This window comes from Apodemus sylvaticus, chromosome 13 (genome assembly GCF_947179515.1).
Source record: "Apodemus sylvaticus chromosome 13, mApoSyl1.1, whole genome shotgun sequence".
Taxonomy (NCBI): domain Eukaryota; kingdom Metazoa; phylum Chordata; class Mammalia; order Rodentia; family Muridae; genus Apodemus; species Apodemus sylvaticus.
In genome coordinates, this window is record NC_067484.1 from 90,473,135 (window position 1) to 90,487,131 (window position 13,997).

The window sequence follows — 13,997 nt, forward strand, 5'->3', positions numbered from 1 at the left end:
CCTTCCTTTTTTACTAATTTTATTTTGTGTAATACCATAACCACGTAGACGTTTACTTGGCTGATGGCGGAAATGACCTAGACACTGCCTGACCACATACTGAGTGAGATTTCACAGTTCACTGCACTCTGATCTGTCTGGCATGTCTCCTACTCCCTTAGTGGGGTTGGACCAGTTCGTGTGCTTGTCTCCAGGTCTTAGGGAAGCTCACTTATAAAATGGGGTCTCCATCTTCCTATCTCAGAAAGAATTAAAAACATATTCTCAGAAGTTAAAATCACCAAGACATGATGAGCCTATGGAAAGCTGTTTCCCTTTAACGGAGTAGGGGCCAAGCCATCAGAGGAAGTGGGTGCTAGGTGCCGAGCGAGCGAGTGGGTTCTTGCTCCTGGGTCAGCCTCCACCATTCTCCAGCGGCCACACTGGGAGCTCCTTCCTCACAGGTGAGAGAAAGCAAACGCTGTGGCTCATCTACCCCTGGGCGCCTGGAGCCCAGCTCGCTGCGTCCACATCTCTGATCTATTTCCACCTACTGCCTTGGGATGGACAGCTGGAAGTTGTTCGGTCTGTATCAGCCAAAGAAAGGACATTGTCAGATCCGAAAGGGAGCACGGAATTTTTTCCAAAGATTTAGAGGGCGGCGGGGTCAAGCCCAGGACCAGAGAAGCCCAAAGAAGCCAAGCAAAACTCTCAAAGCAGAAGTTGAAATCCTGAAATCAGACAGGCCTGCTAAAGAATAGGGTCAAGGTTTCCTAAAGGAAAGCAGCCAACAGAACTGACTTCACTTGGTAGGAAGTTCTCCAGTGAGCCAAAACTAGAAATGTGTGTGAGGAAGTGGAGAAAGACAAAAACAAACAAACAAACAATGGGCCTGCCAAGAAAATGAATGGCCAAAGTAAACCTTGCTTCTTAGAAAATGGTGGTATAGTGAGAGGGGCCGGCGCACAGTCGGGCTGGCCACGGCTTAGGGGCACGCTGGCATGGCGAGCTGTCAATACAGCTCAGCTCCTCCCCAGTGGTACCCTTCGTCTCCACACAGCCCAGAGAGTGCCTCGTCCCTGAGAACCAGAGAGAGACGCTGGATAAATGAAAGCACAGAGAGGATAGTTAAAAGAGGGAAGGACTCCCAGTGGTTTGACACAGCTCAATGCTAGGCCCACAAGATGACATCCTAGGACTCTGGATGAAGGGAAGGAGAGCATCCTAACCCTTACTTAGCAATAGAAATTCTCCGGATGCTACCAAGCAAGGCCAGAAGTCTCCAAACAGCCATTGTTCCTCTATCATTCCAAGAGAAGGGGATGGTAATGAATTCAAGCATTAGATCAAATGATGCGGGGTCTTGAGTTGTCCATCCATGACCAGGCTTCAGAGTAATTTCTAAAATACTTAGAGGGAAAAAAGTGGTTAGGATTCAGTCAGCAAAGAGGAACCCCAAGCCCTTGCAGCTTCATTACCCTTGATTTTATTTATGTATTCATTTATTTATCATCTACAGTGCGAGGCCTCAAGCCTCGCCACATCTCACCACACCATCCGCTCCATCATCTTGGATTCGTGCTAGAGAAATGTATCATGCTTTGCTGTAGATGGAGCACGTTAGGGTGGGGAACAGCTCTAATGGACGTTGTTCCCTTCAGTTTATGGACAGAGGCTAACATCTAAACAGTGTAGGAGATGCTTGGGCAGCATGGAGATGTGAGCCCATTCCAGAAATGCCATCTGCTCCATCAGATGCCACTTTAAACTGTAGCCTGGGATCTTACAGAATGGTGGCTTCCTAAGTCCTGGAAGAGACAGTCCAGAGTCTTGACTTACTGCCTGATTTAGCCCAGTGGTCTTGTTTCTTTGCACAATAATTCTCATAGATCAAACTGACCAGTTCAGAATGACCTGGTGGTAGGAAAGACTTAGGGTGTTGGAGGGAGGAATCAAGGTTTTCTTTTTTTTTCTTTCTTTCTTTTTTTGCAGTATACTAGAAGAGTGTATTTAGTTTATTTCCAAAAACAAAATAGAACAATAATCTTTTCAACTTTAAGTTTTCCACACTCACCAGCAATAAGTCCTCTAAAATAAGATTCTCATATGGGTGTGCATTATCAGCTATTTTCTTAGTTTCTTAAGAATTTCACACAATGCATTTTGATGATATTGGGCTCCTCCCAGCCCCTCCAACCCTATTTGTCCACACGTCAAACTTTGCGTCCTCTTTTTATCCCATTTTCTTTTTTTTTAATTCGGTATATTCTTTATTTACATTTCAAAAATTTCCCCTTTTCTAGCTCCCTACTCCCCAAAAGTTCCATAAGCCCTCTTTCCTCCCCCTGTTCCCCCATCTACTCCTTCCCACTTCCCTGTTCTGATATTCCCCTATACTGCTACACTGAGTCTTTCCAGAACCAGGCCACTCCTCCATTCTTCTTGGACATCATTTGATGTGTGGATTATGTCTTGGGTATTCAAAGTTTCGAGGTTAACATCCATTTATCAGTGAGTGCATACCATAATTGATCTTTTGAGACTGGCTTACCTTACTTAGTATGATGTTCTCTAGCTCCATCCATTTGTCTACAAATTTCATGAATTCATTGTTTCTAATGGCTGAATAGTACTCCATTGTGTAAATATACCACATTTTTTGTATCCATTCCTCCGTTGAGGGATACCTGGGTTCTTTCCAGGTTCTGGCTATTATAAATAGGGCTGCTATGAACATAGTGGAGCATGTATCCTTATTACCTGCTGGGGAATCCTCTGGGTATATGCCCAGGAGTGGTATAGCAGGATCCTCCGGAAGTGACATGCCCAGTTTTCTGAGGAACTGCCAGACTGATTTCCAAAGTGGTTTCACCATCTTGCAATCCCACCAGCAGTGGAGGAGTGTTCCTCTTTCTCCACATCCTTGCCAACACCTGCTGTCTCCTGAGTTTTTGACCTTAGCCATTCTGACTGGTGTGAGGTGAAATCTCAGGGTTGTTTTGATTTGCATTTCCCTAATGATTAATGATGTTGAACATTTCTTAAGGTGCTTCTCAGCCCTCCGAAGTTCTTCATGTGAAAATTCTTTGTTTAGCTCTGTACCCCATTTTTAATGGGGTTATTTGGTTCTCTTGGTTCTACCTTCTTGAGTTCTTTGTATATATTAGATATTAGCCCTCTGTCAGATTTAGGGTTGGTGAAGATCCTTTCCCAATCTGTTGGTTGACATTTTGTCCTTTTGACAGTGTCCTTTGCCTTACAAAAACTTTGGAGTTTTATGAGGTCCCATTTGTCTATTTTTGATCTTAGAGCATAAGCTATTGGTGTTCTATTCAGGAACTTTTCCCCTGTGCCCATGTCCTCAAGGGTCTTCCCCAGTTTCTTTTCTATTAGTTTCAGTGTGTCAGGTTTTATGTGGAGGTTCTTGATCCATTTGGAGTTGAGCTTAGTACAAGGAGATAAGAATGGATCAATTCGCATTCTTCTGCATGCTGACCTTCAATTGAACCAGCACCATTTGTTGAAAAGACTATCTTTTTTCCACTGGATGCTTTCAGATCCTTTGTCAAAGATCAAGTGACCATAGGGGTGTGGGTTCATTTCTGGGTCTTCAATCCTATTCCATTGATCTGCTTGCCTGGCATTGTACCAATACCATACAGTTTTTATCACTATTGCTCTGTAGTAAAGTTTGAGGTCTGGGATACTGAATCCCTCAGAAGTTCTTTTACTGTTGAGAATAGTTTTAGATATCCTGAGCCTTCTGACCAAAAAAAGCACAGGACCAGATGGTTTTAGTGCAGAATTCTATCAGACCTTCAAAGAAGACTTAACACCAGTACTCTTCAAACTATTCCACCAAATAGAAACAGAAGGAACACTACCCAACTCCTTCTACTAAGCCACAATTACGCTGATACCAAAAACCACACAAAGATCCAACTAAGAGAATTTCAGGCCAGTTTCCCTTATGAATATCGATGCAAAAATACTCAATAAAATTCTTGCCCACCGAATTCAAGAACACATCAAAACGATCATCCACCATGATCAAGTAGGCTTCATCCCAGGGATGCAGGGATGGTTCAATATATGGAAATCCATCAATGTTATCCACTACATAAACAAGCTCAAAGAAAAAAACCACATGATCATTTCATTAGATGCTGAAAAAGCATTTGACAAAATTCAACATCCTTTCATGCTAAAAGTCTTGGAAAGGGCAGGAATTCAAGGTCCATATCTAAACATAGTAAAAGCAATATACAGCAAACCAGTAGCCAATATCAAACTAAATGGAGAGAAACTTGAAGCAATCCCACTAAAATCAGGGACTAGACAAGGCTGCCCCCTCTCTCCATATCTTTTCAATATAGTTCTTGAAGTTCTAGCTAGAGCAATTAGACAACATAAGGAGGTCAAAGGGATACAAATCAGAAAGGAAGAAGTCAGACTATCACTATTTGCAGATGATATGATAGTATACTTAAGTGACCCAAAAAACTCTACTAGAGAACTCCTACAGCTGATAAACAACTTCAGCAAAGTGGCTGGCTACAAAATCTACTCAAGCAAATCAGTAGCCTTTATATACTCAAAGGATAAGCAGACTGAGAAAGAAATTAGGGAAATGACACCCTTCACAATAGCCACAAACAGCATAAAGTATCTTGGTGTGACTCTAACCAAACAATTGAAAGACCTATATGACAAAAACTTCAGATCTCTGAAGAAGGAAATCGAAGAAGATCTCAGAAAAATGGAAAAATCTTCCATGCTCGTGGATCGGCAGGATTAATATAGTTAAAGTGGCCATCTTGCCAAAGGCAATCTATAGATTCAATGCAATCCCCATCAAAATTCCAACTCAGTTCTTCGTAGAGCTAGAAAGAGCGATTCTCAAATTCATCTGGAATGACAAGGTTTTCAGTTAGAACAATGTAAACCCTATGACCTGGAAGTTAGCGTGGGGCTAATTATGCAGGATCTCAGAACACGCCCAGACACCAAATGCGGATCCAGACCACTCCCCTGTAAACAAAGGGGAAACTGAGATCAGGCAGCACCAGGAGAGGATGTGCTTTGCCTTGGGGTGGTGCAACAGGCAGAAGCATTGGTAGCCGAAGCCTAACTCTTAAAAGGCGGAGAAGGAGTTTTCTATTTGATTAAGTTAGGCACTTGAGCTGGGGAGATGATCCCATATTACCTGGGTGTGCTGTGTTATGTGAGGAGACAGGAAGGTCAGAGTCAGAAAAGGATGGGAGGCAATGAAGGCAGAGGAGTGATGGCGGCTCCCAGCCACAGACTGGGCAACTCTGGCGCTGGAAAGCCACAAGAATAGGTTTCTGCTGGAGCCGCTGGAAAGAACGACTCTTAAAAAGCCACTGACTCAGCCTTCCACCAGGACCCTGAGAACTTCCTTCATTACAATGTTCATTTGCTACTTTTGTTAAGGAAAGATTTATTTTAGCTCAGGGTTTCAGAAGGCTGCATCCCCGGTGGTGGAGAATGCGCATGGTCTGTCGCACGTGTGCAGGCTGGAAGCAGGGACAAAGGAGGGAGCACTGCTGCCGGCCACCTGGCTCCTTACCTTCACCTCTTTCATCCTGGCCAGCAGCAACTGGAAACATGGTGTCCTTAATGGTGACAGAACCTCTCACTGAGCAGAGACTGTCCTGGATGTTCTTAAATGACACCTTCAGTGCGTATGCTGCCGGGGTATTGGGGTGCATATGAACAATGTCAAGTGCGGATGGCCAATGAAACTCCTCAGAGCTACAACAAACGCAAGAGTCAAGAGAGAGCCTGTTCGATGCCACGCTACAGTGCTTGAAGGGCAGGTCAGCCAAAGGTAAGATCACAGGAGCTCTGAGGGCCGGGGACGGGGGGCACTTTTTCTACTTTTGTAGCTTTTGTTTCTCTGCCTTGAGAAGTATCTACCAGTTCATCAGCCCATTATTGATGGGTTCTGAGTAACTTTTGTAATTCTTTACCAATTCTGCCACATGTACAGTTGGCAGCTGCCTCTGCTGTTTTCTGTGCTGGGAACATCTTCTGACTGCATGCAGTGCTGTCAGTCAGTCAGTTCTTAGGGTTACACTTGCGCGATTCAAATCCTTTTCAGAAGGTCCTTCCTACACACATCTTGCAGTGTTCTAGCAATTTTAGAGTTCCGGATCTTTTTTCTAAGATCTATTTAATATATATTATATGTAAGTACACTGTAGCTGTCTTCAGACACATCAGAAGAAGGCGTCAGATCTCATTACAGTGGTTGTGAGCCACCATGTGGTTGCTGGGATTTGTACTCAGGACCTCTAAAAGAGAACCAAGTGTTCTTAACCGCTGAGCCTGGGTTCCAGGTCTTATAGTCAGGTTTTTATGCATTTTAATGGATTTTTACAAGATAAAAGATATTCTTTTGAAATCATGTTCAACATCCTGAGGTGTCGGGGAAATGTAGTTAAAATCTGCATTATAGTTTCATCTCACCCCTGTCTGAATGCCTATCAACAAACAGTGGTGAGGATGCAGAGGGTGGAGTAGCTGTTGTGTACTACTGGTGTGAAGTCACACTGGTTGGTGGAAATCACTATGGAAATATCCCATGATGGAAGCCCCTGTGCAGGTGCTTCAGAGGGGCGTGGCAGATGACAAGAACCATAGGCTGTAGCTCTGCTGTGAAAGCAGCTTAAGGACCCAGGTCAGCTTCCCAGGCACTTGTTCACCGTGTTCACTGCGTCACAGTGAACAGGACACACAGCAGCCCAGACTCCCATCGCAGAACTGATAAGTTCCCTCCTCAAACCCACGATGCCACAAAATTGTCCTCTGATTCACACACACACACACACACACCATGTCCCACATTGGCCCCCACACATACACGATACACACAACAACAACAACAATAATAATAATTTTAAAGAGAAATGTAAAGAGACACAAATTATGCAAGTAGCAGGAGAACAGATGGAACTAGAAGTCATCATCTTAAGCAAAACTAAGCATACATATGGCATTTTGTTTCAGATAATCTAGCCGTGTGTGTGTGTGTGTGTGTGTGTGTGTGTGTGTGTGTGTGAGAGAGAGAGAGAGAGAGAGGGGGGGGAGAGAGAGAGAGGGACAGAAAGAGAGAGAGAGAGACAGAAAGAGAGAGAGAGAGATGGAGAGATGGAGACTTTGGGAGAGGACAGGGGTCTGAATAGACTGGAGGGAATGTGAGAAATGGAAGCAGAGGGCGCCCCATGGCGTGAGGGAGGCAGGTCAGCAGTCGAGAGGGCAGGAGGCATATGGAGAGTAGTGGGGGGGGGGGGGGGGCAAGGAAAGTCCCAGCTAGCGAGACATCTGTGGAAACGTCACAGTGAACCCATTTACATTTTAAACACAAACACTTTTTAAAATCACCATAACTCCAGAGAGAATGAGTTCAAACACATTGGCAGCATGAGGAAATTCAGGTCTTTCCAATATTGCCAACCAAAGCTACCAAAGCTCTAAGTGCTGTGCCTTTTAGAGAGTCAACCTCCTGCCAACGGAAGCTTTGGCATCTTTGCTTGGCGGGAAGGCCTGGTGGCTCTAGAACGCCCATGGCGTTAGCAGAGCCTTGCTCACAAGGAAGTCAGTAACGCACTGTGTAGGCAAGCAAGTGCAAGGGGCGGGGCAGCTCGGCCTGTGCTCGTGTGCCTCTCAGCTGTGGTGTTTTCGGGGGGGGGGGGGGGGGGATGTGTGTGTGTGTGTGTGTGTGTGTGTGTGTGTATGCACATGTGTGTGTGCGCGTGTGCGTGGGGAGGTGTGGGTAAAAGGTATGTGTGTGTGCATGTGTGTGTGTGTGTGTGTGAGAGAGATATGTATGTGAGGTGTATGTGTGTATGCACGCATGTGTGCATGCATGCATGTGTGTATGTGTGTGTGTATATGGGTATATGCATGCATGTGTGTGTGCATGCATGTGGGGGAAGGTGTGTGTGTGTCTGGATGTGTATGTATGCACATGTGTGTGCATACATGCGTGGGGGGAGGTGTGTGTGTGAGGTGTGTGTGTGTGTTGTAATGCTAGGGCCTGAACCCAAGGCCTTACACATGTTAGACAAGTACTGCACCACTAGTTACATCCATAGCCCTTATTTAACTTTTCCTTTTACAAAATGCAGGATCTGACTTTGTTGCTTGGGCTGGCCTCGGGCTTCCTATTCTCCTGTCTCAACTTCCCAAGAGCTGCCATTATTGATTCTTGGTTTTGGTGTGCGTGTTCATGTGTGCCCACACACAGCAGTACATGTATACTCACTTGGTGGTTAGAGGTCAGCCTTGAGTGTTGTTCCTTAGCATTCTGTTCACATTTTGTTTGTCTGTCTGTTTTGGCATTGAGACGGGGATCTCACCGACCTAAAACTTACTAAGCTTAGCCTTGTTAGCCAGTGCGCCCCAGGGATCTGTGCGTGTCCACCTGCTGGGGTGACCCAGCTTTTTCACATGGCTCCTGGGAATGAACTAAGGTCCCCTCGCCTACACCACCAGCGCTCTCCTGCACCCCCAAGCATTTCACTATGCTTTTAAATCTCTTTGAGAACTTGCATCTTAATAAGTATATATTATGTCAGTATCTTTTTTTGTTAAGATTTATTTATTGTTATATGTGAGTACACTGTCACTGTAGCTGTCTTCAGACACTCCAGAAGAGGGTGTCAGATCTCATTATGGATGATTGTGAGTCACCATGTGGTTAGTGGGATTTGAACTCAGGACCTTTGGAAGAGCAGTCAGTGCTGTCAGTGCTCTTACGCTGAGCCATCTCTCCAGCCCCTTATGTCAGTGTCTTACAGTCACTATAATTTAAAAGTGATAAAGCTTCAGAGTGAAGATCCCGGGCAGCCAGCCAGAAGCCCAGGTCTACTGTCTCCTACCCTGGAGGCTGAGCGTGCGCTCCTTTGCCCTGCCTTGAGAGAGGACACACTCAGCTAGTCCATAGTTTCCTACAACCAAACCGTGTCCTCATGGGTCAGAAGGTATGCAAACAGAATAGTGTGCAAGGAGGACCATCAGAGCCTTGGGGTCCTTTGCTGGCTGGGTGGACTCTTCTGACTTCTCAAGGGAATGGCGGTGAAGAGGCATCAGATTCTGCTGAGATTTGTACCCTGACTGCATCTCACACCCAGTGTGGAAAGTGCACTGTCCAATGAGAGGCCTGTGGTACCAACTACTGTGCCATTCCCTGCTCTCTCAGGAAGACATGAATGCTGAGGTGGTTACTGCCTCCTGAAAGAGAGAGAGAGAGAGAGAGAGAGAGAGAGTGTTATGGGCCCTCCTCTGCTTCTGAACTGTCCTTCAGTCTAAGAGGTACAAGGCCACATATTTACGGGGCTGACTTTTGTGTGACACCCCTGTCAGCCTGGGCCTGTGGGAGGAAGGCAGCAATGACTTTGTCAGTTGACTGAAGTGTTCGCAGGCAACGTGTCTGGACAAATCCCCACTTATCTCACACCCAGGGATGATTGTGACCATAGCTACATTGAGGCATAATATTGACCTGCTTGTCAGGCCCGCTTCTCACGCTGCCTCTGCACTCAGCCCTTGACACGGCTCCCTTTCCGCAGCCCGTGTGTACGCGAGAACCTAGTCCGTAGGTTCAGGACTTTAATTCAGGCCATCTGTGTGAAGCTTGAGGAGAGCAACACATGCCTCATCTTCCAGAAATAGACGAGTCCCCCTTTTCTCACCCAGTTCCCAGGAGTCAGAGTTGCATGATGTTTACATCTCTGAGACACTGCTGACAGGTGGCCAGGGGCAGGGTGAGAACCTTCCAAATCTCTGTTGGCCTCATCTAAACCGTCACACACCAACACCCAAGTTTAAGCAAGCACACTCTCCAGACACCCACTCAAGCCTGTCCCCAGGCGGTGTTGCTGCCTCCACCTTCCCTCATGAGGACTGAAGGTGACAAGGACTGAAGGCCCCCAGGGGTGTATCTGCTGCTGAGCCTACCCCCTCCCCATTCCCCATGTGTCCTCCATCAGAGAGGATTGGGTTTGGACTCCCTCCAACACCATCAAGCTTGAAATGCAGCCGTTTCTGAACTAAAAGAAGAAAGTGAATCCTCTCACGTCTCAGTTTTCCATCTGTGAAGCAGGAATAATGATAGCGCCCGATTTCGTAGGTGATCTGAGGACTTGACTCACGGAAAGCACTTAGCCAGGCCTGTGTACTAACCCTCAATTCCCTGTATCAACAAATGAATGAATGTCATAGTTAGGGTTTCTGTTGCTGTAGTGAAACACCATGACCAAAGCAACTTTGGGAGGAGCAAAGGGTTCATTTAGTTTACCCTTCTGTGTCACAGTTTATCATCAAAGGATGCCAGGTCAGGAACTCAAGCAGGCAGGAACCTGGAGGCAGGACCTGATGCAGAGGCCATAGAGGATGCTCCTTACAGCTTGCTCAGCCTGCTTACTTAGAGAACCCAGGACCACCAGCCCAGAGATGGCTCCACCCACAGTGGGCTGGGCCCTCCTCCATCAATCACTAATTAACAAAATGCCCTGCAGACTTGCCTGAATCCTGATCTTTTGGAGGCATTTTCTCAATTGAGGTTTTCTCCTCTCGGATGGCTATAGTTTGTGATAAGTTGACAGAAATCTAGCCAGCACAATGATTGATGAACGAATGAATGAGTACAAATTGAGTCTTTACAGATGTGCTGTAAATTTTCATTTAGATTTGATTATTGAAAGCCAACAGAAGTGGGAAAATATTTTCTTTTTTAATATAACACTTAAAATTAGTTATTTGGAAATCTCATTCCCACGTGTAACAGTGCATTTTGATCTTGTTCATTCCACCCTTGAGTGAAGCGACTCCTCATAAATCCACCCTACCACTCCTTCCTCTCACTCCGCATAAATCCATCCGTGCTCCAATCTCATGGTGTTTTGTTGTTTGTTGTTTTTGTGACCCACTGCGTCCAATCTGGACTGTCCACAAGCACACGAATGTGGAATCATCCACAGCTGCATGTCAACCCAGCAGGGGCCCCTCCCTTACAGAATCCAGACTGCCCCGCCCTCTCCTTGCAGCCATCAGTGCCAACTGCTCTTCAGCTGGGTGTCGGAGCTTGTGCGCTCTTCTCCCTCTTTGCTAGGGTATGCATTCAGACACAGCTGCTCTGAGTTCATGACCGAGGTGGTCCTGTCATCTCCGGAAGACACTAAAAAGCACTTCTAATGTGTACATGTTACACGCACCTGTAGTCCCCTCACTTGCTGAGAGGGGAGTGAGGTGGAGGATCATGAGTTCAAGGCCAGCCTGGGATACCTAGTAAGATCCTCTCTAAGCAGAGTAAACAAAGCATGACTGTCTTCAGCACCTTCTGTGTGTGTCTTCTGCCTCAAGATGCCTTTCTATTCCCCCAGGACTATACTTTGTTATATGAAGAGGCAAAATACTTTCAACTTCAGCCAATGTTGTTGGAGATGGAACGGTGGAAACAGGACAGAGAAACTGGCCGCTTTTCGCGGCCCTGCGAGTGCCTCGTGGTGCGTGTGGCCCCGGACCTTGGAGAAAGGATCACGCTCAGTGGGGACAAGTCCTTGATAGAAGAAGTGTTTCCTGAGATCGGCGATGTGATGTGCAACTCGGTCAACGCAGGCTGGAATCACGACTCAACACATGTCATCAGGTTTCCACTAAACGGCTACTGCCACCTCAATTCAGTGCAGGTAAGGCGTTCCGCAGCCTGCGGCATCAAGGCAGTTCATGCTCTCTCTACCTGGCTGCCGCCTCTGCTCCAGGGAGCCAAGGAACTAGGATGTGCAGTGCTTGCATGGGGTAGGTGGTTTCTCAGCCTCCACCACACCCAGCCCGTAAATCCACAAGTCTTTACTGAGCACCTACTATGTATATACCTACTGTGAGTGTGTGTGCCACTGTGCAGGTGATACAGAAAAGAACAAGATAAACAACAACTCGGTGTTTGTGGACAGAAGTAGTGTTGGGGCAGATATTAACCAACATCAATGCTGCCAGATAGCAGCAAAAGGATGTCTGTGTTTGTGTTAGCGTTTGTCACTGTAACAAATACTGGAGAGAAACAACTTGAGATATTTTGGCTCATGGTCCCAGAGGTGGTCACTTGGTTCCATTGTTTCTTTAGCTATAGTGAGTAGAACATCATGGCTGAAAAGTGTGGTAGAGAAAAGTTGCTCATCTCATAGTGCAGCAAAGCAGGATATGGCCTAGGCAAGACGTGCACCTTAGGAGTGCACCGCCAAGTGAGCTGCCTCCTCCAGCCAGACTTAACCTCGGAACAGCCCACGCGGGTGACCTCATCCATGAATCAGGGAATCCTCTGACCGTCCAACAGCTGCAGTCCAGGCTTTCCACATCCAGGGTTGTGAGGTGCACTTCATATGCGGCCCCTCGTGGTCTCCAGGCAGGATGGTGGCCTTGGGATGATGGGAGAAATCCTGGTGAGCCGCAGAGAGAGCTCTGGGTCTTGTGTCAGCACTGCGGGTCTTCTGTGCGGTTGTGGGGAGGGGTGTTGTGTGGCCTAGGGTTCATTTGGTTATGAGATAAGTGCAAAGCCGATGGAGTAGGAGAGTGAGCCACCACAACTTGTGCTTCCAAAGAAATACTCCAGGGGCCAAGAATGTAGATCAGTTGGTGGAGTGCTTACCCAGCATGCATTTGGCACTGAGTTTGATTCTAAGCACCGCATTAGCACTCGGGAGTTCGAAGCAGGAGGATCAGAAATTCAAAGTCAGTCTAGAGAGAGGACCAGGGTCAACCCAGCAGTCACACTGCTTGATTGACCACTGCCTGCAAGTCTAGCTCTGGGATCTTCTCTCCTGGCCTCCTTTGCAACTGCTGTTAGTGATGTACATACTGACACATGCCTATGAATATAAATAAAAATAAATGAAATTTAAAAGAAATCCAAGTTATCTTCAGCTAATCAGCAAGGTTAAGACCAAGGCCAGCTTGGTCTACATCTGTCTACATGACACCCTGTCTCAAAAAGAAAGGAAGGAAGGAAGGAAGGAAGGAAGGAAGGAAGGAAGAAAGGAAGGAAGGAAGAAAGAAAGAAAGAAAGAAGGAAAGAAGGAAAGAAGGAAAGAAGGAAAGAAGGAAGGAAAGAAAGAAAGAAAGAGAGAGAGAGAAAGAAAGAAAGAAAGAAAGAAAGAAAGAAAGAAAGAAAGAAAGCAAGCTAAAGCTCTAGCAGCACACAAGAGTAGAGAAACAAGGAAGGAGGTTACAGAGCCATGGTCTGAGGACAATTGAAAAGCCTCTGTCTGAGCGTTGGCCTCATGAGGGTTTCTGACTGTGGCTAGGGTTTGTGCAAAGCTCTACAAGGTTTTGACAGAACTGGAGTGGAATAGTCCCTGTTCTGAGGCAGAAACATCTTTTTTTTTCTTTTTTTTTTCTATATTCTTTGTTTACATTCCAAATGTTTTCCCCTTTGCCGGTCCCCTCCCCATATGTCCCATAAGCCCTCTTCTCTCCACCCATTCCCCAATCACCCCCTCCCATTTCTCTGTCCTCATACTCCCCTATGATGCTGCATCAAGCCTTTCCAGGACCAGGGCCCTCTCCTTTCTTCTTGGGTATCAATAATTCTTGATATGTGAATTGTGTCTTGAGTATTCAGAGCTTCTGGGCTAATTAATATCCACTTATCAGAGATTGCATTCCATGTGTATTCTTTTGTGATTGGATTACCTCACTTAGGATGATATTTTCCAGTTCTAACCATTTGCCTAGAAATTTCACGAATTCATTGTTTTTAATTGCTGAGTAGTATTCCATTGTGTAAATATACCTCATTTTCTGTATTCATTCTTCCACTGAGGGACATCTGGGTTATTTCCATCTTCTGGCTATTATAAATAAGGCTGCAATGAACATAGTGGAGCATGTGTCCTTACTTCATGCCAGGGAGGCAGAAACATCTTTGGGAGAAGAAAATATCAAACTGGAATTCGGGATTTTGGTTTAGACTCTGGGACATGCTATATGCCTTTGAT

General features: G+C 46.0%; 1 protein-coding gene across 3 annotated transcripts in view; it reads left to right on the forward strand.

Annotated features, from left to right (window-relative positions):
* Kctd1 (potassium channel tetramerization domain containing 1) overlaps positions 1-13,997 on the forward strand; it is a 208,215-nt gene that overhangs the window by 190,431 nt on the left and 3,787 nt on the right. For all 3 annotated transcript variants that reach the window (XM_052155616.1, XM_052155617.1, XM_052155615.1), the window contains exon 4: positions 11,388-11,693. In XM_052155616.1, the coding sequence (XP_052011576.1) occupies positions 11,388-11,693 (306 nt within the window). The remainder of the gene's footprint in view (positions 1-11,387; positions 11,694-13,997) is intronic.